The following is a 25397-nucleotide window of genomic DNA, read 5'->3' as shown; positions in this document are numbered from 1 at the left end:
TCAGGAAATGGAAATCGTATTTCGTTGACTCAAGGAATTAACCTTTCTGTCGTATCCTTGCAATGTGTTGTTTCACGTTCTCGAACTAGCCAGTGAGGTAGTGTTACAAAACACGTTGTCCGCGCTATGCCACGCATCACGATTAAGGTTATACCACAGATCTTTGTATCCAATACTGTATCTTTGTACCAACTTCAGCCATCTTCCTCTGTCACGTTTCGCAAATTTAAGAAAAAGCAGCAAAAGGCTGAACAAATGTGAATGGAATGAGCAATCTGGCTATCGGACGGTACTGCTTTATCGGTCCAGTTCTACCGAGATTATCTTTGTTTTGCTAAAGTATGGCTGCTGGCTGCAGTGAGAACAAATAGGGGGTGTGAGATGACAGATCGGAATGCTAAAATAAAAAGAAAGTCCGACGCTTTAAGTTCGTCAGAAACGACCTAATAAACTAACGCAGCGAACAAACTTAAATACGAAAAGCGAGTAAAGATGTCAGATGAACAGGTTTTTACATGCACAGACTGCGCTTTCAGCTCACAAAGCTACCACTCTTGCACAAGCCGCGTATTACGTGTTACTTTTGCTTCTGCGCTGACACTTATTTTTCCGCTCGCTATCTTTGCTATTTTCCTTGCACTGCATGAAGTTGTCGTTGCACCGCTGTTGCACTATTCCCGCGTGAGCTGCACACTCCTTAACTGGAGTTCTCGTTACACAGCGTAATCTTTCTACAGCGAAGCTGCTTGCGCGACTGTGGAAGCGCTCCAAAGCGCTTCGGTAGTCAGTTTTGATACCGCCATGTTTATTACGCAATTGAGAACAAAAGTGTTTCGTCAGCATGCACATTTTTGACGCCGTAGATTATTTTTCAGACTCACTTTCCTAAACCTAAGGAGAAGCAGCCAACCGTGATTTGTTGCAGGAGTCACGGAGAGCGCCCCTTATACATACTTACTTCAGCGCGGTGTATTTGTCTCTTGCATGGACGAGGGACGATGCATGAATTGAAAGTAAGCGACGAGCTAAATAGTGGCTCATTTAAGTGTGGATGTGGAAAAATAAAGTTTGCGACGCTTAGATAGCAGCGTCGTGGCCTTGGTCTTCCCCACCAGGCCCTTTGGAAGAAACCCGACGCTCCAGGCGGGAAAACGCGCGATCGAGATAAAGGCTCTGAAAGCGAAAAAAGGAAAGAAAAGCGGGTGACGTCACGGAGTCGCACACGTCTGTTTCTCGGTCCGTCAGCACTATATCAGCGACAGACTGCAAGAGTCGGCAGAGGCCTTGGTTTGGTTGCGTGAGTTTGTTTCCCCCTTCATGTCTTGCATGTTTTGCGTGCTCATGTCCCGCTCGCGTTGTATCCATGGGCGAAAGTGCGCGCGTGTCGGGAATCAATTAGCGTTCGGCAAACATCCGCTGTGGCGGATAAGACAAGCGGGCCCTACGGCTGTTGAGCAGGAGACCTGAAGTTCAATTATTGACTGGGATTCGCGGCTTGACAAGTTACAGATCATGATTGAGTGTTACAACTTGATGTGCGTGCTAGAAACACTATATTTAAATATATATTATACATATGTGTACTATAACTCTAGTGTCCTTGCGCTGATGCGTCCTTTAGCATCTGTAGGTTCAAAGAAAAGTGCATGAGGCCTAGTACGCAGTGTCACGACCTTCGTCAATATTCACCACAATCCTGAAAAATGCAGGGGTGTTTTCGTTGCTTCTTTATGTGTTCGTTTCTCATGCGCTACAATATCTTCGAAGCAGGGCAAGTAGTGTCAACTATACTGGTGTTCGGCTGGCAGTGCCGCCGCGTATAATTGCCAAGTCCGACGAAACTAGAGGTACTTAACCACTAACACACCTAAGAATAACCAGACGAGAAGCGCCGACTAGCGGTCAGAAGATGGCTGGCCTTATCTCGCACGAATAACGCGGAGAATCGACACGGTGGTGACGGCTATGCAGTGGAAGAGGTTGAATAGGGTTAGAAGTCCTAGCGTTCACAAGCTTTTGCTAGTGGAGAGTAAGCTCAGCGCGGGAAGCCGCGGCTGTATCATTGTGGTGTAACGATCGAACGAGCCTTCGCCTTTGTCGGCGAGTTTTGCGGCCGAATTCTTGTTTTAGTTTAATATTAATTATTCACTTGTAGTCGATAGCCAAGAACCAACTTTCCGAAACCCGATCCGTTCTTGTTATTTGGAAAAACGAGTGGTGCATGCCAATATCTTTGCTGAACGTGGGCTATAATGATTAGCCGGGACACAGACCGATGCATCATAAGGACTTGTCACATGCCCTGGACAAACATCCCGCTCTATTTCGGCAACTAAGTAGTTATTGCGCGACTATTCGGCGATATGTAATGTAACCAAACTTGTTGCTGGCAGACATCTAGTCGTGAGCGTTTGGAGTTTCTGATAGCTGCTTTCTTGTCCGGGCGATACCCAGGCGTTACAAGTCGCCCCAACGCGTATACGCTGCAGCCACCAAAGGCGGGCAAGGTTGCTGAAGAGCTAAAGGTACTTGCGGAGACGAGCGCATTTGCTAAACAAAAAGGATTGGATGACTGCGAACTTACCGGAGTAATCCGCGACACGCTATGGTTGTTACCGTTGCCTTTCCCATGAGCAATTGCTTCAGTGCACATGGCACCTGACTACAGTACATTGGCAAAATTCCACTACGCTAAATCATTCTGTTGGCTTGCAACTTTACCGACGTGAAGGAATAGGGCATAAACTGTCAGGCAACGCACACCTTAAATATCTCGCTCAAGGCGGATAAGTGAATGATACGCTGTACTCTATTATGAGAAATCTCTCTGTAATCAGTGCATTCGAAAGTCTCGATTTCAAGGTGTGACCGAGCCCGGTGCTGCTAGCGTCGATGACAAGACGACAGCAGACGTATTCAGCGTGACATGGCCGATGGCCACACTTAAACGCAGCGCCTGCTTCTGATTGCAAGTGACGTGCCTGTGCCGCGTAATATTTGAACGTGTTTACAGTGTCCGCATTCCGAAAAACTTGTGCCGGCAGGTGCATAACTATAGTACATGCAGTGCACCTCCCTTACGTTAGCAATAGTGTTTTCCTTGACAAATTTTTTTCCCGATAGTATTAATGAAATTACGCTGTAGCGCTGTCAAAACCTTACGGCGAATGTTATCCGACATAAGCAGTTTCGTCACGTTACTCTGTCTTGCCCGCTTATCAGTGACTTTCTCCGTTCTAAAGAAACAAGATTATACCGGTTGTGTCATAAAAAAAAGAATAAAGGAACTATCGGAAAGCGGAGACGTCAAGTTGAAAGTATATCTAAAGGAGTCATGTTCAACGGATGCTGTTTTCTTCCAAGAGATGTGGCGCGTTACCAAATCTACTACCCCTTGTAACAAACAAAAAAAGGTATCGGTCGAGGTTGCCTCAGTTTCAGTCTGTTCTCTCTTAGAGTAGGATAAATTGGTTATCTTGAACGACGGTAATCTTGGAAAAGGTGATTAGGTGTTGTAAATGAAAAGAAAAAAGAAAAACAACAGGCGAACTCTTGTTAGATTTTATGATATTCTAGGTATACATAATCGTGAAAGACGGCAAAAAAAAAAATAGCAGAGAGCACAAGAATCCGCGTGATTTTTTAGGGTCGTAAAGACTCATATCTGTGCCCTGAGGTAGTAGCTCTTTGCGGGTCAAACCCTTTGCTTTTAGTGAACCACTAGAAGGTAAGGAAGGGCTCATGTGAAGTCGCTTGGCATTTCCGTTCCCTTTCCTGCCATAAATTGCCATTCTTTAATATATAAATCAGAAAACAGGGCGGGAAACCACAACTTTTACGCTCATACGTTGTGGTGCTAACCACTCTTGATCTGAAAACTATGTGTTTATTTTCCTCTCTTTTCAGTAAAGAACTACAAAACAATAAAAACAACGACAAAATAATGAAGCATTTTCTTGCGCTGCTGTGTGTCGTCGCGTACTTCGGTGAGTGTTACAGATCTTTCTTTTATCCGCGTAAAACTGTCTTGCCCGCTGCAGGCTTTTCGGGCCCATTCCTCTGTGCGATGTGCATGCTTCGGCACAAAATGGAGATTTGCTCCCTTTGACGGCTAATGAATGGTTTTATTCGAGGGAGTGGTTGTTGAAACGAGAACTCTCGTTTTATGACGACTGTTTTACGCACGTAAAAAAAAAAGAAGTTGAACCTGCGCTCACACACACAAAAAAGAAAGATCAATGGTACCATTTGTACCGAGCAAAATTTTTTTGCGGAAGAAAGCACTAGGGCGCTTTCTGTTTGTCTGGTTAAATGTGTAGAACACTGAGCGCACTGACAACCGATGTACGCACAGATGATCATGTACGAACGCGAACGCTTTCCTTATAATGATGGTTCGCAACAGTAAAGCCTACGAGTAAATACTAAGCGACGTATACTGCTGGCTTCAATGTACCCAGTAATAAAAACTGGGCGAGAAGGATATGATCATTATGAGCGAAGACCGCGACAAAGGTGAACCACTTAAATTGAAATGGGCTTGCGCATTTTCTGGCTCGGGTCCATCTTTTTATTAACGCTTTCTCTTATTTTGTTTTCGTGTTGATGTTCATAATGTGCACTTGTTATGTGCGGGTGTAGGAGTTAGTAGGTGTTTCATGAGTGCCATTAGGGATGCTATCTTTTTAAATTTTTTTGTGAGTAACAGTTAATTTGATTCAATTGTTGTGACGCTTCAGAAACTTAAGGTCCGCGCGAATCGCTCTATAGGGTTGCTGCTCACGAGAATATTTTACTGGAAATCGAGAAAGAGCTCTGCCAAGGCACCTGCGGTCCATGACCTCTCGGTGGAACTCGGGTTCTGTGTGTGACCTGAGATAGTAACAAAAACGAGAACCACTTCTGATGTAGGAGCAGGCATATCAAACACCAGGCTTCGACCAGACTTCGACTGCGTTCGTCTGTTGCATCATAGCGCAATATCGATGCAGTTCGGCCTTATTTCTAGACTTCGAACGCAGCGCCCAGCCTTCAACGCGTGTTTTTGATAAAACGCAAGGGAACATTCCAAGATTCACTATCTGTCAAAGTTAGAGAGCCGCTGAACGTTTTAACTCATATAGATTTACAGAAGAATATATTTTTCCAAACAAGCATGTAGGGACATATAATGTTTTTCTTTATTTATACCTGAGATTTTTATGTCTACGATAAAAACAAGCAACCACAATCGTTTATTGAAGCTGTAGTTTTCTTTTGCACCAAACTTCTATGTTTGTGGCCTTGCAATTTGGTGCACTGGAAATTTGCTGCAGATTAGGAATATTCATAAGAGCATACTGGCTGACCAACCGCATGGACATGTATAGGTCACGCAGAGGCTGACGACAGGAACAGATACCAAGAAACAGTGCAAGATTTCTTAGGACTGTTGGAGAGAGACACATCACCACCTAAAGGCAAGTTATTGCATACAAATGCATCCAGATTATTACGCCCACAGCCTTTGGCGGCAACGCCTTCACGCCTTTTCAACACGAAAGTCTCTTATGCCGGACTCCACCGAAAATCTGTCCCATGTGTGTACGTCACGCAATCGTCACCACTCAAATCTGCGAGATGGCGGTACTTTGCCTTTTTGTGCCTACCTAGTGATTTGAAACAACAGGCGTAGAAAGGTTCGCTTTATTTAAGAATTGCGTTCTTTAAGATGCATATTTGTTGCAATAAGGATATTCGGGTATCATTTTCTATATTCGTATACAACATGGCCGCCAGCCTGGACACATATAAGGATAGTAAGGATGTTAGTGCTTATGAGAGTCTCGCTGTCTTAGTCGGCGCCTATAGGCAACAGTGCTCCGAAGACGCCGAGCCGGCTCACGCTGTTTGCGAGCTTCTGCTCACCTTTGAACATGTGACGCCTGTGCCTATGGCACCCGATGGCCTCCGAGGTGCTAGTTACACTGCGTAGCAGCACAGGCCTGACGCACTTATTATCGCTGCTATTGTCCCGCCCTCCGAGCGAAACTGCAGTTAATAAAAGACTGTGCGCATTTATGGACTCGTTTATGTGCAATGAAGCTGTCACTGCTTCCTAGAATGCCCGTTTCACTTTCACGCTATGACGAAGAGAGAGAGAGAGAGGGCTCTTTATTGGAAAAACAGAGAATTTTGCCGGCGCGTATATAACTGCTGGCATGCTACTCTGTATAGGGATGGGGAATGGGATTAAAAGATTCCAGAAAAGAGTTCGAGAAAAAAAGGATAAAAGTAAATATGAAATGTCCGAGTGGACCTGATACTAATATTTACAGGTGACATGGCGGGGAAATTTAAGCTTTTGTATAGGAAGGATGCAATTTTTAAAGCTTTCCTATTTGACCAATTTCTGTCAGGTAATTGAACAATAAATCCAAAACCCGTCGCTGTTTTGAAGGGCCGGGCATTGGACCTAAGATGCTCGGTAACGTTAACGGTTCGTGGCAAATCATGTCCATTTGGTGCTCAAAAAATTGTCTCTCGTCGCGGTATACGCTGGGCATTCTAGTAATATGTGCTCAATTGTCTCTAAGTTGCGACAGTTATCACAGTATGGGTTAGTGGTAAGTCCTATGCTGTACAGATAATTGTTCGTGTATGCCACGTTCAGTCGAAGACGATGGTACAATGTCTCTAAGTGTCGAGGAAGTGGTCGTGGAATTTTTGGTCTCATTTCTGGGTCAATGTAACGTAGGAAGTTATCTTGGTGAAGCGGCCGATTCAAGATGCGGTCTTTTTCTTGATAGGCATATTTTTTTGCCATGTTTGAAGCATCGGCTTTTGTAAAATATGTTCTTTTGAACTTGCGGTATTGGAGTCCATTTCTGGCGGCTTCGTCCGCTCTTTCATTTCCCGAAATGCCGGCATGGCCAGGTATCCACTGGAACTTTATGCAATGCCCAGCAATCTTAGCCCTGTGGTGAAGATAAGCAATGTCAAATGCCGCTGGTTGATTATTGCAACGCTTGTGCCTGTTCCAGATACTTTGTAGGGCTCCTTTTGAGTCTGTGAAAATCACCCATGTCCTTGGCGGCTGCTGTCGAAGTACATACACAAGGGCCTCCTTAATGCCATATAGCTCCGCTGAAGTAGATGATGTCGCTCGCTCAAGACGAAACGAGAATCGTTGCCCTGTAGAGGTTACAAAAAGTCCGCATGATGAACGATGTGGAGTTGTAGAGCCATCTGTGAAAATGTGCGTTGCGGCTGCGTATTCTTTGTGCATATATTCTAAAGCTATCTGGTAAGTCGCTGCCTGAGGCATTTTCTTTTTCGCACTGATTCCAGGTATATATGGCACGATTTCCAGTGGGGACAGTGTCCATGGTGAAATGTTTCGCGGCATAATTTGTGACGCCTGAGCAGGAATCGAAATAGATATGCTTCCGACGGCCTGCCCAAAGCTAGATGTAGCACGGGTTCTGGAAATATCCTTTAAAAAGTGAGTCTTCGTATGAATGACGTGGCGGAGGTGTATCCGAAGTGTCTCCTGCGAACATAGCACTTCCAGAGGCAGGCATCCAGCTTCTGCTACAGTCCCTGACCGGGACGACCCCTTCGGAAGGCCAAGACATACACGAAGGCAGTTGTTTCGTGCTGCCTCGAGTTTTCTCTTGCTTGTGGGAGATATTTTGTGCAGGATCGGGAGGTAATATCGTAGTGTGCCGTCGACGTAGGCCTTATGGAGGAGCACCAGTGATCTACAGTTGCTGCCCCACTGTGTTCCGGCTAAAAATCGGAATACGTGCGACGCCGAGGAAATCTTCTCACTCAGTTTTTTCACTTGGGGCGACCATGTGAGGTTCCTATCGATAGTCACTCCAAGAAACCTTTGCGTCTTGACGTATGGAAGGGCACGACCACCCAACACTAGTGGGTATTTTTCCATACACCTCCGCGTGAAAGCCATGGCAACGCTTTTGTCGGGGGACAATTTCAGACCCCTTGGATTTAGGTAGGCCGATATATTTGCTAGCGCTCTCTGGAGGCGTTGTTGGGTGGTACTGCGGGAACGCGCCGCACTCCAAATGCAGATGTCGTCCGCATACAGTGTGATTTTGACGCCAGGGGGCAGGTTTCTTTTCAGATGGATGAGGACTAAAATAAATAATACCGGGCTTAACACAGCTCCTTGTGGCACTCCCTTCTCGACGGCATAAAGCGCCGTGGGGCCATCCGGGGTACTCATGAAAAGTTGGCGTCCTTGAAGATAGTCTTCAATCCATGCGTAGAGCCGTCCTCCAAGACCAAGGGTTTCCAAAGCGTCAAGTATTGCTTTATGATAGACCGAATCATATGCTGCCTTAATGTCTAAAAATAATGCAGTAGGTATGTTTCCAGAGACCAATTCCTCTTCAATTGATGAGACCAAGGCAATGACATTATCAATTGCGGATCTATTTTGCCGGAAGCCATTCATTTCCTCCGGGTAAACTTTTGCAGTTTCCAAGAACCAATTTAGTCGTTTGTAGATCATTTTTTCGAATAGCTTCCCTACGCAGCTAAGCAGAGATATGGGTCTGAAGGAGGCTTAATTTGTTGGCTGCTTCGCTGGTTTCAATATAGGAATGACTTTCGCAAGCTTCCATTCCGTAGGAACCTCCCCAGTTATCCATGAGGCGTTGTAGTATTCCAGAAGGCGTAGGCGAGATGTGTGGCCTAGATTTGCGAGCGCTGCATAACTCACGCCGTCATGGCCAGGTGATGATCGCTTGTTTACGTCGCCGATTGCTGCCGTGAGCTCTTCGATGGTGAATGGTAATTCTAAGTCAGGAAGGGTAGCTCGAGGTGGACTAGGCTGACGACTTGCAATTTGCCGCAAAGGTTGTGCCCCGTTGGAAAGGAGCCTGCAGTACTGCTCTGCCACCTCTTTCAGGGATGCGCGCTCATGTAATGAGAGGGCGATAAAAGGATACAGCTGTTGCGGCTCTTTGCGAATGCCTCTGACGACTCGCCAGATTTTGCTCAGCGGTTGTCGTATGTCCAGTGTCCCACAAAAGTCCCTCCACCTTTTTCGGTCCAGTTTGGTGAGGTAACGTCGTATATGTCTTTGTGTCCGTCGACAAGTTCTGAGGTCTTCGATATCCTTCGTACGTAGAGCCTTCCTTTCGGCACGCCTTCGAATGGCACATAACCTTTCAAATTCCTCGTCGTTTGTTGGTACATTACAATGCTTAGTGGCAGAGCGGGTACTTTGTTTGAGGCAATGAGCTATTGTCGGTATTATTTCTGTATTCGTAGTTGAGGCTGTGATTCCTTTGTCTACGGCTGCTGTGTAAGCTTCCCAGTCTACCGACTTCAGTTTCACTTTTCTGGGCGACGTCCGAAAATGGAGGGCAGAGATTAGGATCGGGTAGTGATCACTACCTCGAGTCTCGAAATCTGTACACCATCCGAACATAGGGGCCACTTGACTTGATACGAATGTGACGTCGATGCAGCTAACAGTCGTCGGATTTTTCAGGTATGTTATGCTGCCATCGTTCAAGGGCTCTATATTGTATTTTGCAAAAAGCTTCGCCAGCTTGGCACCCCGAGCACATGTATGTGAACTGCCCCAGATCTCGTTATGTGCGTTGAAATCGCCACAAATAATATGTGGAGACTGAGTGTTTGTCAACAAGTTTTCCAATCTTGTCACGTCGAAAGGTGATCCTGGTTCCAAGTAGACGCCGATCAGGGTAAACACTTTAGATGCAATCACTGTGGTTGCGCAAATATATTCGTTCTTGTCATGTGGTGCTACGTCAATCGCAGAGGCAGGTATGTCGTTGCGAAATCCAACGAGAAGTCGGCTAATTCCATTTTGTCGCCTTGAATGATGAAAATAATACCCCTTTATCCTAAAGTGCTCGTCGACGCGAGACTCGGAAATGACTAAAGAAGGGAATCGGTACACTCGCGTAAGATGCTTAAAGTCTGCTAACTTAGAGCGCAAGCCGCGAGCGTTCCACTGGAATATAGTACATGTGCGGAAGTGTTTGTTGGTGGACACCGCTTGTGAGACGATTGTTGGCGAAGCCATCGTTGCTACTGCGAAGAATCACGGCTTTGCGCCGTGAAAGAAGACGACACTAGCGGTTCCAAAGCCAGGACGGCCTCTATTTCAGGGATGCTCTTAAACGATGGGCTGGCACGCAGAATAGCCTTGATTGCGGCGAACATCATGGGAATCAGCATACTTGGTACCTCATTTGCAGTGCTACCATCTAACAACTTTTCTTGGTTCTTCCTGTTCTTCTGCTGCGACCTTGAGGACACTTGTTGCTGTCGTGGGCTTGAGGTTATATCACTTGAGGGCTTTGATGGATTCGTTGCAGTTGAAGGCCTTTGCTGGTTTTCTTTCACGACTGAGGCGTAGGACTTTTTCAAAGCCGTGTCGCTGCGCTGCACCGTGTCGTGTTGCGTTTGGTTTGTAGATGTATACATCACATCCGGATTCGGTGGTGGTTCTCGTCGTTTCCGCACTTTTCCTTGGATTTGCTCCATCGTCCGTGCAAGAGTGGCTGATTTCTTCTTAGGACACCCTCCGTATGACGCAGCATGCTCAGCTCCACAGTTTGCACACCGAGGCTGGGAACGTGACGTACACTCCTTATGCGTATGTGGACCAGCGCATATCTTGCAGCGGATGGGGCCTTTACAATATTTCGCTATATGTCCATGTCTTTGACATCTGAAACATTGAGTAGCAGACCCCATGTATTCCGTCACAGGATAACTGCAGAATCCAAGCGACACTCGGTTTGGTAAAGGGGCGTCCTTAGAGAATTCCAGGATGACCGAGCGTCTTCGGGTTTCCGTTACTACGCCATCTTCGTTAGGGACGTAGAAAACTTGCCTTTTAGCAGATATGACTCCTTGTTCGCTCAAATACTCCTTGAGGTCGTCATCTGAGTACTCAACAGGAACGTCCTGTATCCTCCCGTACGTGGCAGAGTAGGAGTATGGAACTCGAGCTTCTACAGGAATACCCGATAGATCTGTCACTGTGAGGAGACGATTGGCTGCAGGAAGTGTAGACACTGTCACCATGAGGCTGCCATCCTTGTTGAGACGGTGGCTGAGTATCTTTTCTTGGGCTGTTGTCACGACCGCAGAAGCCAGAAGATTTGGGTTTACTTTCCATAAGCTGCTGTCAGGCTGAGTTGGCTTGAATATAACAGGAACACCTGCGGCTCTTTTCTTTCTGTAAGAGACAACAGTGAAGGCTGTCTGGTCCATCTCTTCGTTGTCTCCTGTAGATTGCCTTGCGTCGATGTCATCTTCACGTAGCCTTTTCCTTGCTTGCTCATCTTCTCTGTGGTCTACAGGAGCAACGTGCTGACCTGATTGCTGATTGCTTGCGACGGATGCCATCAGAGCATCACGAAGGTTGGCCGACGGCGGAGGCTCGCCGCGCTGCTTCGGTCCGGTGCGCTTCGGGAGCCGCTTGCTGTGCTTCTCTCGCAGGACGGTGACCCCCAGGCCGGCGTTCGGTGAAAGAGAGGCACAAATAGTAAAAAGGCGCTCTACACTTGCTAAAAAAGACTTAAAATTACAGACGGGCGTTCGGAAGCGAGCCTATCGCTCGTCGTCTTCTTCGTCGTTCAATGAATCTATGACGAAGGTTCAGCAGTTTTCCGTTTACACCGAAAAGAAACCGATAAAATTCTGCCCCATTTAATTTGCCGAACTCGGTTTTAACCAATAAAATTCAGCTTCTTCAACCACCTGATACACGAGCAGCTAAGTTGAATATTCTCGACCGCTGTTTGCCCTACCAGATGGTTATTTTTTCTACGAGTCGCTGTGGGATGTTCTTGACTACGGTCGCCCCATCCTTACCTTCGTGAAAATTGGTGGCGCGAAAAGCGAGAAATGCAAGAAGCTTCAGGCTCAGATTGGGGATAGTAGAATAAAGCATGACCCCCTTATTAAGATGAAACTTGTGAGGGAACCGTCGGACTCGGTTAGGACAATCTTGAGAAAGCTAGAGTCGGAGGACACACGTGTGTGCGATGTTTGCTCCTTGCTCCCCTTTTTCCTTTCCCCAGTGTAGGGTAGCCAACCGGGCTTAGTCCTAGTTAACCTCCCTACCTTTCATTTATCATTTGCTCTCTCTTGTCCTTGCTCATGATGCAGCTAGGACAGATTTTGTAGCTGTGGGCTGAGGAGGATCGAGGCTACCATAATGAGATTGCCAATATGCTAGACCTTGTGGACAAAAAAAAAGACGGTCCGAACTCGCCACGACATTTCAGTCGTACTATAACGTTGTGACACAAAAGTAGAACGACAGTGTCGCAAGGAACGTTTCAGGCAACATGGGGTACATGCACTCACAATACTCTGGTTTAACATACGTATCATTTACCCTAACGTGAAGTTTGAAATGTCCCGTGAATTTTCGATCTACAAGAGATCGGCAAGGTCGCTGTTATTGGTGCTGACGCGACTCAAGCCCTGCAGCAAGAGCTGCGTGAATACCTGTAGTACGTTCTCCTTGAAAGCTTGGTTGTTTGTTGTCTCTTGGTAATCGCATTTCATTGATGGGCTAACATTAAGTACCGCGGAATTTCGCCACCTTAGGTTGCCTGTTTGAAGTGTAAACGCTGAGAGAGTATACTCTCTAAAATTAGGATGAAAAACTGAAGAAGGTGTTCTTACTATAAAAAAAAAAAAAGAAAACGGAAGCGCTCAACCGTAGCTATGACAATGCCTTCTGAATTAGGGATCAACCAATTTCTTTAAACGTGCCTTACACACGGCGATTGAACAGTATTAGGCAACTTGTGAGATTTATCAGCCTCTGCACTCATTTACCGCAAAAGCAGCAAGCTATCACAGCAGATGCTGCACTTGCTCCAGGAGCTACTTGCCCTTTGAAAAGCGCACAATGTCTTCGTCAGCTACAGTATTCCCTGTTGCGGCCTCTGATCTGTTGAAACTACAGAAATACTGTCCAGTAATAAACATATAAATACATGAATAAATATATATAAATCAAAATTTTACAACTGTAACACTGTAACGCCGGATGGGTCAATGGGCAGAACGGTCCGCGTTCGACTTTTATTCTTGCGAAGTTCTTTTTTGAGAAGCACGGACACCGCCACTCTGCCAGTCGGTGTGGCGCGCAAAACATCGCAAAGATAAAACAGAGCGCGAATGATGCGCGATACCTCACTGTGGAAAAGAAGCATGTTGTGCTGCCGAACCTGTAACTTCCTCAATAACTAATCTCAGTCAAACAATGGTCCAACTAAAAGTTGTATAGGGTCAAATTGAGCGTAGTCCACAGTGGTATCTTTATATTCGGAAAGTTTTTATCTTCACCACCATTGCAGTAGTTTCCGCAAAGCCTGACTTTTGCATGAGCAGGGTATCCCTATGGGATGAACCAAACTTTCTTGAAACTCTTTGTATTGTGCTTGTGTTGGCCTTGCAAGTGGAAGAAACACATTAGCCTGTTTCTCTGTGGATACGACTTACAAAAGCTTTTTGTGCCCTGTAAGAACTATTGTAAAATAAAAATAAGTATTCGCAGTTGCTCGGTGTTAAGAGCTCTTATCCCGTACTGCGCATTGTTCCTCTGGTGCGCGGCCGAATCCCGGTAGTGGTAGATGGTGCACAAAGTGTTTTTTTTTAATCTAGTGTGGGTGAAAGTAATCATTAGTAAATGGCCTAACGATGATTGTGCATCTGAAAGCCCCGTGCGGTCTCAGCAAACTGAGTTCGGAGTGTTTAACCTCTGCCGCAGTGAAAGGGCCAAGTGAAACGCATATGCCGCATGCAGTCAGATGTCACACACAAGAGGTAAAATGCGTTGCCTTGTTTTACGCGTTTAGGCGCATCTCTGTACAAGTTTACTCGAAGCACTCACTCTGCAGGTAGTTATTGTTGTATGAATACGAAAAATTCAGGCAAGTGACAGAGTATAGACTTACGTGAGTGAGCACTAATTTAGCGTTACACGCCACGTCGCCTCTAGTTCTTATTCAGACGATTATCCATCACGAATCGCAAACTTTACCATATCAAATGTTATGCGTCCAATCTTTTTTTTTTCGCCCAGGAGGTTCAAGCAGTGCCAGCCAAGCGAATGACTTCATCGACGTTGTCCTGCTGCAGAGGATGCCTGTACTCATCAGGGAAACGCCTGGCTTGTTCCCGGCAGCTCCGTTACCTCCCTACGATTTCAAGGCATGTTAATGTTATAGGTGTCTGTATATACGTGCACTCTCAGCTGCCCATCTGTACGCAATGCGCTCGTTTATAGCCGATGATGTCAACTCCACTAAACGCAAGGATGGGCCCGATAGAAATGCGACTCAGTCTTGTTGCTGAAACAGCTCCCGAAATACCTGCAATGTATTAAAATTCATGTCTGGGGAAATGAAACAGATTATTAACAGGGGAAAAGCTTTGCTCGAAATCGATTTGGCGCGACAACAGCAAAGCTGGCCAGTAGTTGCCAAAAAAGAAAAGCCGTTACTTGGGTGCTAATAAAAAGTCTCGAAATGAAACTTCAACGGTGAAGGAGACTGCGGAAGAAAGGAAAACCAAAAAGGGAACACTCATGAGGCTCGCCGGAAGTTTTAGTTACACATTATAGAAAGTGTAATGCCGATCCACAGATCGTTCTGCCACATTACTTTTTTAACGCGCCTGCTTGTATCCGAGACGGAAGCGCATGAAACGTCGCATAGAAACTGTGCATGGGGGCCAGCTGCCCTATATGCATGGAGCAGGCGCTATGATGAGCACCGCAACCAAGCGATATGCCTTCTCTTGCTTTCTCCCACGACGGAGTCAAGGGCCCAGCTGCTCCTGTTTCGTAACGATCTCCGCCCCCTAAGACCTCGACCGATATATTTTTTTCTTCTTTTTTTTACCATGCGGCGAATTTGCAGAGTATTTCTGGTGTGCTTCGCGTTTCACTGGAATCATGGCGTTTAGCAAAGTAAGGTTTTGGGCTAGTTGGTTCATAGCTGTCGAAGAAGCTAGCGGACGAAATAACACACGAAGAGAAAGTGCAACAACTCGCAACTAATTGCGTTGCGTGAAATGAAATAGCTTTATTTTACTTTGCCCTCTTTGTATCTGCGCATCGAATCATCCAATATGTGCGCACTTTTCCACTAAATAAAGTTAGTTGCGAGTTGTTTTTCGTTCTCTCCGTTTCTTTTTTACTCCGCTAACCTTTTGCACCACGAATATACTCTGTCTTCAAGTCATTCCGGCCCAGTTGCTGTTCCTCGAGTTGCTGTTCTGGCAATTCGTACGCCTCCGCCGGCATGCCTGTGGCGCCGAAGCACCGCACGTGTGACGCCATCTGGCTGTCGGAGCGACTTGCTGCTCTTGACGAGGAAGAACGCGCGGACCTTCAGCGGTTTTCTCGGCGAATATCGAGACAGAATCGTATCCGCACGATCTACGCCCTGCGCTTGTCTATTTGCAGCACCCAAGCCTAGTTAAATGCCTTTTGAGAAATAGAAGGCAGCGTGGTTTAGAGTGCAATCCAGGTGAAGTCACTTTACTTGACATAAAGAAAAGAGCGCGGCCTTGGCTAGAACGCGTGTTATAATAGGTGTTGCCGGAGGGGTTCAGGATGGGGTGTCGCGCATAGAGCTTTAGCTCGGGTGCTCCTATCTAAATACATGTAAAAGGAGAATTCGTTTTTCTCGGCAACCACTGCGCCAAATTTGACGAGGTTTGTTGCATTTAAAAGAAAAGCTTAAAATCTACTGACTGTTTGTTTTGGATATTCGATTTAGGTGGTCAACGTTTTACTAAAAATTGGCGAAAATTGAAAGTTTTCAGATAACGAAACTATCAAGCTTATAACTGTCTAACTCAGCAACCGAAAATGATATCACAATTCTGTGAATTGCATCTGATAGTACATCTAAAGCGGACAAAATTGTTATGTTACATGTAACATGTCTGTAACATAACGTAACATCTAATGTAACATAACATGTAACATAACATAACATGTAACAATCTAAAAAAATGGAGTGATATGGAAATCCAGCTTTTGCAGAACCCTTGTACACAACGTAACAAGTTAACGTAAGATATAAATTGACAAATCGAATTTCTCCGCTTTGAATGATCTAATGAATGCCGTTTACAGAACCGCGATATCTGTTCTTGATGCAGAGCTATTAATTTATAAACTTCGCGCATCTATTGTTTTCTAACTTTCATGTTTTTGAAAATCCTTTTCATAAAAGTCAAGCCCTAATTCTTAATTCCGCTTCCAAAAGTCAACAGAATCTAACTTTCTCCCTCAAGTACAACAGATTTCATTCAAATCGGTCCAGGGGTTATTTCAGAAAAACGTTTTTGCATTTTACATGTATTTGAATAGGCTGCGTCGGAGTTGGGGCCGAGCTAAAGCTTCCTCTTAAAGCTGCTACACGTCAGAGTAGAAGCCATGAACGTCCCACTGTTCCGGGTGGTCTCTCTCTTAAGGATGGACAGAATCTAACACTGGTTATGTGGGGTTCATTGACGAAGACTGGCGCATTGAGCATGACATCGGCATGTCAGCTGGCCGCACGCATTGCGCCGTAGAGATAATCAGGTTTGTAAGAACGGCAGAAAGGTTTTCAACGGAAAGAAGATAACGAAGAGGACAGCAGAAGGGGATGTGGAGTAACGAAGTTGGAGAATTTCCAGCTGCAAATAAGTTAACGTTGTGGACAGAGTATGGTTTAAGTGTTTCTGAAACTGACACTTAACTTGGTAGAGAAGGTAATCATAGGCCCGACATGAAATTGAAAGTCAGGTGACTGTCCCTCAAATCAACCCGTAACCACTTAACAACTGTTTGTAAAGTAGCACTTCTACGGAAGACGTACGCGGGCATCGGTAATAAAGCAACTGTTAATGCGCTTTCAGGTGTACAAGACGTCCATCACTAACCGCGACCTGAAAGTGAACGTGACACGAGGTGGGCTCAGGAACTTCGACACGGCTGTGATCCGCGTCGGTGACTGCATCCCCGCTCTGGTGGCAGGGAACACGAGCGTCAGCTGCACACTCAGCTTCGATGGGATCCTCGCTGAACTTGTCACCGTGGTACGACATGAATGTCGAATTTATTCTCTTTCTTTTTATGTCGAGAATGAATGCGAATATTGCAAGAAATGATCTGGTGGCGTACAGTAAAAATTTGCGCATTCGTTTTTTTTACTTTTCTTGTACTTCCAATTCAAGTAAAGCGTCGTCGTCAGTAGTTTTTCTTTTTCTTATGACTCACGTTGTGTTCCCTTGCGTATTATCACAGTTGTAAGGAACGATACGACTCCCGTTATGCCAACTTTGTATCCGTGGCAATGGTCCAAAGTCCGGTATTCTTGATAGTAATGTTGCAAAAAAGTAAAGGGAAATAGTGGTGATACATCCTGCCAAAATGATTTCTTTTTGCAACGCACTTCGCGCATATGCGTAATAAGGGAAAAATATGACTAAACAAAACAGGATGCCGATCCCGTGTATGCAAGTACTCGTAAGCATGAAACTTTCTTTCTTTTATTTTGTGCTATGAGAGCTCGGCTCATTCTTTTTTTTCACTTTCAGTATTGGCTCCAATGACTGTGCACATGATGTCATTTATAATAATTATGCGCAATTAACATTCACGTGGCGTGCTCTTTTTATGACAATACGTCCTCAATACTCACATCATTATGACGTTTGCAGAGGCGCTGGAGACATCGTTACCAGAACTCATGTCCCGGCACTAGCTATTTGTTCGCATGAACTTCCATTCCTATGGCCCCTGTCCGACGACGTAGGTAACATGTTGCTGTTTCTGCGATGTCTTTGCCCTCGAGCTTATTCGTGATTTACAGCTGTTATTTCACAACGTTAAGGGCTCTCAACACGTCGCTGTCGTCCACGAAAGCAAACTACGTGCATTCGGCTGTCGTGTTCGGGGGGGGGGGGGGGGGGGTGTCTATATTTGAAGGAATATGTATGGAAAGATTTAAGTTTGGCACTTTACTAGTGAGTATTCTGCTGAGGACGGCAGTGAAGTGGCATGATGAAATTAAGAAACCAAAGATGGTGTCAGCTGGCGCCACTCAGGTGTAACTGGAGACCTCGGGGAGAGGCCTTCGCCTCGTACGGGGCATACAAAAGGGTGGTGGCGGTAATGGTGATAATGATGGTAACCTTGATGATGATACTTCGTGGTCATAAACAAATGTGAGAACCGAAAAAGAAAAATGGGATCAAGGAATAAACTCAGCATTCTGTTCTTTTTCTTTGCTTGTTTCGTATGGGCGGCCAACACAGCCTGCAATAAAAGGAAGACGTTGAATAAAAGCAAATAGGTCCGTTTCATGAGCCCTGATACTGTTGGACAGACATGTAAAAATTGGCAGTGCGCCGTCACCTATAGTTGTCAGGTTCGTCAGTGCGTGAATTGATAATCCTAAGCACCTCTTCACGGATACTGTATATCACAAGGAATGTTCAAAATACATGCTGTGTTGCGTTTGAGCGCAAATTTAAATACGTCTGTTTTCTCTATTTCGAAAATGCAGTTGTTAACAAGGCCTCTTGCTCATGCGTCCCTTCCTTCGTGGTCGACAGTCCTGCGCTCAAATTAGTAAGGTCCTATCGCCGTTGTCACTGTCGTTCTTTCAGCCAGCCACCCTGTTGCCAGCCAAGGCATAGGTGGCACATTTCATAATAAGTCTATGATCGGCTCAATGGTAGTCTTTAAAATTGAGGCCACCGAAGGGCTGGCTATTCCATACGCAAAAACTAAACCCGAACAACTAAGACATCTCAATAAAACAAAAAGAAAGCTGATTGATAGGCATCTTAATACTCCGAATGTGTCCGTTGAAGAAATCAATAAATCGATCAGCAAGTTTATCAGTTTTTTCTTATCGCACGTTTGCAGACCAAGGGAGACAACCTGCTGGGCATAGTGAAATCCGTGGACGTCGAAGCCCTCGTCTACAACACGACCGGCCGGCTCGAGGTCACCGCGGCTCCGAACAGACCCGGCTTCGTACGCACTCTGTTCGTGGAAAGCGTCAACTTCGACGTCAGGCCCGGATCGAACCTCGATTTGAACGAAGTCCGGATGAGCAACTTCAAGTCGTACATCGCTAACTTTCTCAGGGAAGAGTTGTACATGAACATATACGGCAATTATCAGACGCTCCTTAACCACGCCGTCGCCCGCATGAACTTTGTTCTGTCCTAGTGGAGGTCCGCACACGATGAAGAAGAGAGTGACCTGGCGACGCTACACGAAGCTTTTTGAACGCTACGTAGGAGCGAGCGTACAAAATTTCCTTTGCATGGTTGGGGATGCAGAATTTTGCTGCGAAGCGAGAACACAAATACAATTAATGCAAACGAAGAAAAATTGTAGAGTGCAATGAACGCATTGTTATTGTGTGCCCATGTATCTCTGTTTAGCTTGCACGTAAAATGAAATAAACACAAATAAAGCCGGTGTAACTTCAATCGCTTTACCTTGAGAATTCCCACCTCCTATGCGATGGATGACTGTGTCAGAGGCAGGACAATGATGTTGGTGCTAATGCAAGTTTAGTGACATTCATACTTTTTTTCTTATGCTATGTGACATTATTTGTGTTTGTGACTCGTGTTTATGTCTAGAGCCTGTTGAGATTTTTTTATTGATTTCTCTTACGCAGTACATTTCAGGTCTCAGGATATGTAGCCGGCACTAAAAGAGCCTGCCTTCTCATTTTATTGCGATCAAATTAGGAAAAGAATGAGAGGAATTTCGGTGCTCGATGAGGAAAGTTGGAAACCAGTGAATGGTTGTTTTATTTTACATGATGTGTCGCCCCGTGACACTTGACACAGTATAATAAATAGTCGCAAAGCACAATATATCATTTGAGTACTGGTTGAGGATGAGGGCCTTGATTAATAAGAAGGAAATAGAGAGAGAAGAACGGAACACATGCATACAATCACTGGTGTTCACCGCACAGGATAGGGCAGCAAACTGGATTTTTCTCCTGGTCAATATCACCGCCTTTCCTTTCTTTCACTTCTTCTTCTCTCTTATGCACGGGCTCTGGTAGTAATGCTACGAGCGAATATTACCGTGGTTGTGCTGAACGCACGTAATTAGGCAGCGCATCTTGAAAAACTTGAGTATAAATTGCGACCATGCTTAAGAATTATCACCCCATCTCTTGCGAATCTGTTACAGCAAATGTTCTCCCGAGAAGCGTTGAACGCTGGTTAGAAGCCCGAGCAATCACTTAACCAAAATTTGTTCATTTCCCACAACGCAACTAACTTCACATTTCTTCCCACGGCAGCTTCATCACCCGCCCACATATCTCCTATAATTATAAGCGCGCTGAGATTTATGGTTAATCGGAGAGATAAACATTTTCAAATTGTCGCACTTTCGGCACTGACGCCGTTCACCTTTTACTTTTTTGCTTCCCGGTGGTTCTAGTCGTGATGACAGCTTCGATGTAACACGTTGTGAAGCCTTAAACGAAGCTAACCAAATACAAAGAGGGATAGAGTGATATGTGGTTTTCACAGGCATCTTTAATCGCACGTCCAGCTTATGTTGACTCACGCTAGGCGTCTTCTGATGGCACGAGTACTTTAGGGAGTACCATCGCAAAAGCGTCGATGCTGACTGCGCCAATGCTATTGAAGGCCTCGATGCAGGAAGCAGACATCGTGGTTACAGGATGGCCCATAACCAGGTATGTATCAAGAACCAGATGGCATTCAAAACCGTCAGGCGAGAAACCAGGAATTGAAGAACAAGGAAAAGGCGGCAAAGAATATTCAGCCACAAAAGAAGGTTCGCCAATCAGACAGACTTTTGTGACAGATTACAAAACGTCCTGCCATATGTAACTAAATTGTCCGCACGTAACATCTAGATTAACTTTAAGTACATAGATTGTCATAAGTCGAAAACATTACCCCATGCGCTCAGTTCCCTCTCAAGAATCTACTCAGCGATATGTGGCACTAACAAACCTAAATAAGTTGTGCAGATCCGGCGGAGTGTCGGAATCAATGTCATCCGAAGCCTTTTGCGGGTACCTGGCTATCCAGCATTGTCGGGGGCTCCGCAAATCATACCAGATGAAGCAACATGTTTGTGTAAATTGACTAGTTCTGTATGCGGGCCGCGAGCATGCATGCGTGTGAAGACAGCGGCGCAACGTCGACCGTGTCGGAGACGGTCGTACATCATAAACGGCACAATACCTACGCCGGCCGTTTCACGCGACCTTAGGACTTCCCGCTCGTTGGGTTCTACATGGGCAGTGAATAAGTGTAGGTGAGAATCACGAATTGTGACGTAATCAGTGACTACGTGTTGAACATTCGTACGTGCCTACGGCTGTCATGCGGTGCATGCTAAAACGACGATGGCACTTGTACTCCGGCGAAGAAACGTCAAAACATTATTAGCTTTGGCGATCGTGAAGTTCTACAGTCACCACGTAGCTTAAGCTGATAGGAGAAAAGTGCGGAGGAAAGTGGGCCGGTCCTGGAGATTGTACAGTTCCCACATGGTGCCTCAAAGTATGGGCTGTCATGAGGAAGGAAAACGAGAAAGTAACATGTGGCGAACGTGCAGAGGGTTTGAAAGAGCTGGCTGCCTTCGGAACGAGAAAAGTGTGCGTGCGATCGTGGCCTGTATAGTGGCCCAGGGGGAATGGTGGTTCAAGCAGTAAAATGATTTCATGTGGTTTGTTGTACAATATTCGTTTTCTTTCTTTGGTTGGCGTAGGCTTCACTGTGGCCGGCAAAAAAGAAAAAGCGATCATCCTCTTGTGGTTAGAGCACCACGCTGTTGTGCTCCACGACAGAGGTTCGATTCCAGCATCGGTCAAACATTATTTCTTTTTTTATAAAAGCGAGGCGAGACAGGAACTTACCTGCCGCAAGGTGCCAAGAATGAGGCAAAGAAGTCTTTGCGCTAAAAGGTATATGGGACATATAAATCGGTTCTTTGTAGTCCATTCGTATCCGTTATAATGCGAAGCATTCTTTGGCTCATTCTTGGCACGTTGCGGTGGGTAGGTTCCTTTCTCGCCTACGTTTAAGAAAAATGAAATAATGTGTGACCGATGTGGAGATCGAACATCTGAGGTCGATCAAAGAAACCAAGGGCTGTAGCCATTGGACAACGACCCCTTTTTTTACAGCGAAGCTCTCAGCCTCTCAGTGGTCGGCATTTTTGGTGTCTGTCCTTGAACAAAAATTATCATCAACAGCAATGGCTCACAACCCCCTGAGCAAGCAAAAAATGCAATGGCTCATACCCCTCGTAATGCAAATGCTACAAGCACTCATCAAAGTGAAGCGAACAGTGCATACATTCATTAGAATCACGCGTACAACGTACAGAACAGCGTATGTTCGAACAATTAACGAGCTCAAAACAAGCATATGTCATCATCAACAATGGCTCATCCCCACGTAAGCAAGCAAGAGAGAGAGATAGCAAAGAGAGGAAAGGCAGGGAGGTCATCCAGACGAGCGTCCGGCTTGCTACCCTACATTGGGGGAAGGGAAATGGGGAACAGAAAGGAGAGCGGGATAGAGGGAACACTGTCTGTGCACGCAGCAAAGTGCTTGGAAATCAGTCAAGTCAAAGCGAGTGCTCCGTCGATACGTTAGGCTGCCGTCAACCTTGGTGCTTCATAGCTGGTGATACACGTTGAAGTTATCAGTGAAAACCAAGGATCCGGTGGGCGTCAGCAGTACGTTGCAGTGCGTGGCAGTGTAAATTTAAGCTAAACCCCAGCGGTTCTGACTTCATTGCGAATATAATGATGCGGGTGAGCCATGATGCTTACTCAAGAGTTGCAAGTACTGAATTGAGAGCATCCAGCACTTGCATTGCACTTCGCGCTGATAGAGTGTGCAGGTTATTTAAGAGCATTCGAAGGGTATTCATCAGAGACCGGAGCATCATAACGACTTGCCGGTCTTCTTCGGGCAATTTGTCAGGAACCCGCGCTGTTCGCTCTACAGCCGTGCGCAGCTGTATTACTTGACGTGGCTCAGGCTCCGGTTGTAGCATCGGCTGCGGTATCGCCTCCGGCAGTGGCATCGGCTGTACCACCGACTGTGGCATCGCCTGCAGCATCAGCTGTGGCTTCGGTTGTGACTTCCGCTGTTGTTCTGGTCTTGGCTGTTGCTTTAGTAGTGAGGACCAAGTTGTATTGGTCTTGGCCATGACCTTGTCAGATTTAGATTGAATTACCCTAGCCCTAGGGGGCAAAGGAGGAGGTGTTGTCGGATGGGGCGTACTCTTCATAGAGGTACCAGCGTTTTTTGAAGTCCGGCGGCGTCGGGAGCGTCGCTTTCTAACGGCCGCTACAGCTTCCCGACGAGACGAATGGTATCTCGCCATCTCCTTCAAGATTGCCTTTTCCTTCTTCATTTTGGGGAAATTCTTCGAGGAAGCATCATGGGACCCAAGGCAATTGGTGCATTTGAGAACTGTGGCTGCACAAGAGTCTGCAGCGTGGGGCTCGCTGCAGCGTGAGCAAACTCTCGTGTTCTCACACACGGCACTCACGTGTCCCAGCCTCATACAATTGCGGCATTGCAGTGGCCTTGGGATGAATGTTTGCACAGTGTGTCTAAAGTGGCCCACCTTGACGTGCGAAGGGAGAGTCTCGCCCTTGAATATAATTTTCACACAGCGGGATGTGCCGAGGCAATACACTTGTGTTATGGCGACGCCATCAACGGCAAGCTTCCCTAGAATCGGCAAGTCGCGCTGGGGATGGAGACGTTCACGTCGTAGATGACACCAGTAGTTGAACCACTGTTCTGGGAGATGTACGAGCGGAGCTTAACACCACCTAGCTCTGTAACTTTAGTCAAATTTCTCAGCGCAGTCTCATGTGTGACGTCGATAGCCAACACATTTTTTCGTGTGTTGACTCTAACGTCTGCTATTTGATTTGGCGCCATCACTTCAAGTTGTAGCGATACGGACTGTCTGTTGAGTCGCCTCAGGTTGTCGGTAGCGAGTTCTGGTACAAATAGAATCGTACTGACTGCGGTATTTTGAGTTGGTCCTACCGTTGGCGTGCTCGAAGACATGGATGCCCTGGTGGTGTGTCTTCGGAATATTCGGAACAACAACAGCAATTGGTATATCTTCACAAACAACTGACTGTCTACGTCCTTCAAGTGAAAAGGTAACCGCCAATATCACGTCCCAAGATGCCCAAATTCTCGGCCCATCCGTCGATTTTAACCAGAGCCAATGCGCAGGCTTCAGTGATAACACACAGGGCGCAGATGAAAGGGCGATGGATCCCCGATCGTTAAAACGATGTAGATCCCCTTTGTCAAAAAAAGCTATGACTCTCAAAGACAAAAAAAAATTATCTGAAAAACAGCCTTGCAAGGCAAGATTTTTTAAAGGAAAGCATTTTAATTAGGACAGTTACTGAGTCCATACTTTCGCAAACAAAGGACTCCTCAAAATTCTTCATTGGAATTGCCGATCAATTCACTCTGCAGCAACAGATTTATTGTATTTATCATCGACATTATCGCCGGATATTACTGCTTTGCAAGAAACAGCTTTCAGGACATCAATCTTTTCAATTGAATAAATATCGCTCTTTCCGACTGGACCGACCATCGAAGGGCGGGGGTTTAGCTTTCTTTATCACTACCAGAATTAGCCATAAGGCAAAAATTTGATATAAACATATGACCGAAAGTGAAATTTTTGCATTAGATATTAACATACCAGGGTGTCTACCATTCTCGTTAGTAAATTTATACTTTCCTGTGGGTGTGCAGAACACTCGATGTTTGGATTCAGCAGTGACTTCAAGGTGTAAGGACAAAATTCTTGTTGGAGATTTCAACTCCCATCACACGTGCTGGGACTTTCGAACTGACCAATGTGGCAGACGCTTGCGGGATTGGACAGTAGGTAATAATCTGTCTGGCCTGAACTCTACAATTGTTACATATATTTGTAAACAGTCCCGCTCCACATTGGAGTTAAGTTTCGTAAGTTCGTGCTTCACTAGCTCATCCTGAACAGCCTTGGACTGTGCCACCAACAGTGACCACTTTCCAATAACGTTTGAAATTGCTTGCCCGATTATGCCCTCATGATCCCAGCTATGCGTATTCGTAGAATATAATAAATCTAAATCCGATCTTAAGGTACATCTGGCTTCCTATTCTGAAGAGCATGAAGACACCAAGGCTATGAAACTTTGTGCCGTAATTAAAAGAACATACAAAAAGCTTGAATTTAGTGTTACATCTGCAAAGCAAACATCTTATAACCCTTGGTGGAATACAGACTGCACGCGAGACCACTGACA

At 45.7% G+C, this 25397-nt stretch overlaps 1 protein-coding gene across 4 annotated transcripts; it reads left to right on the top strand.

Annotated features, from left to right (window-relative positions):
* The first annotated feature begins 1186 nt into the window (after positions 1–1186).
* On the top strand, positions 1187–19524 carry LOC142572585 (salivary anticoagulant protein P23-like). Of its 4 annotated transcripts, none has more exons than XM_075681802.1 (6): positions 1187–1297; positions 3907–3986; positions 5370–5459; positions 14099–14226; positions 16933–17112; positions 18950–19524. In XM_075681802.1, exons 2-6 carry the CDS (start codon positions 3944–3946, stop codon positions 19256–19258), a joined length of 750 nt encoding a protein of 249 aa, XP_075537917.1. In that variant the 5' UTR covers positions 1187–1297; positions 3907–3943; the 3' UTR covers positions 19259–19524. The 4 variants fall into 4 exon arrangements, with proteins under 4 accessions (XP_075537917.1, XP_075537920.1, XP_075537916.1 ...); XM_075681801.1 differs by lacking the exon at positions 1187–1297 and adding an exon at positions 1498–1535; XM_075681805.1 differs by lacking the exon at positions 5370–5459.
* Positions 19525–25397: the final 5873 nt, after the last annotated feature.

This window comes from Dermacentor variabilis, chromosome 2, assembly GCF_050947875.1.
Source record: "Dermacentor variabilis isolate Ectoservices chromosome 2, ASM5094787v1, whole genome shotgun sequence".
Taxonomy (NCBI): Eukaryota; Metazoa; Arthropoda; class Arachnida; order Ixodida; family Ixodidae; genus Dermacentor; species Dermacentor variabilis.
The sequence above is the reverse complement of the archived record's forward strand: the minus strand, read 5'-3'. Positions and strand labels throughout refer to the sequence as shown.

Bases quoted from the DNA above. Each gene is read 5' to 3' on its own strand.
- LOC142572585 (XM_075681801.1), top strand. From the start codon at position 1,513: ATGATTGAGTGTTACAACTTGAT. The intron at 5,460-14,098 runs GCAAGTTATTGC...TTTTTCGCCCAG, and splicing joins AGACACATCACCACCTAAAG to GAGGTTCAAGCAGTGCCAGC. The intron at 17,113-18,949 runs GTACGACATGAA...GCACGTTTGCAG, and splicing joins TCGCTGAACTTGTCACCGTG to ACCAAGGGAGACAACCTGCT.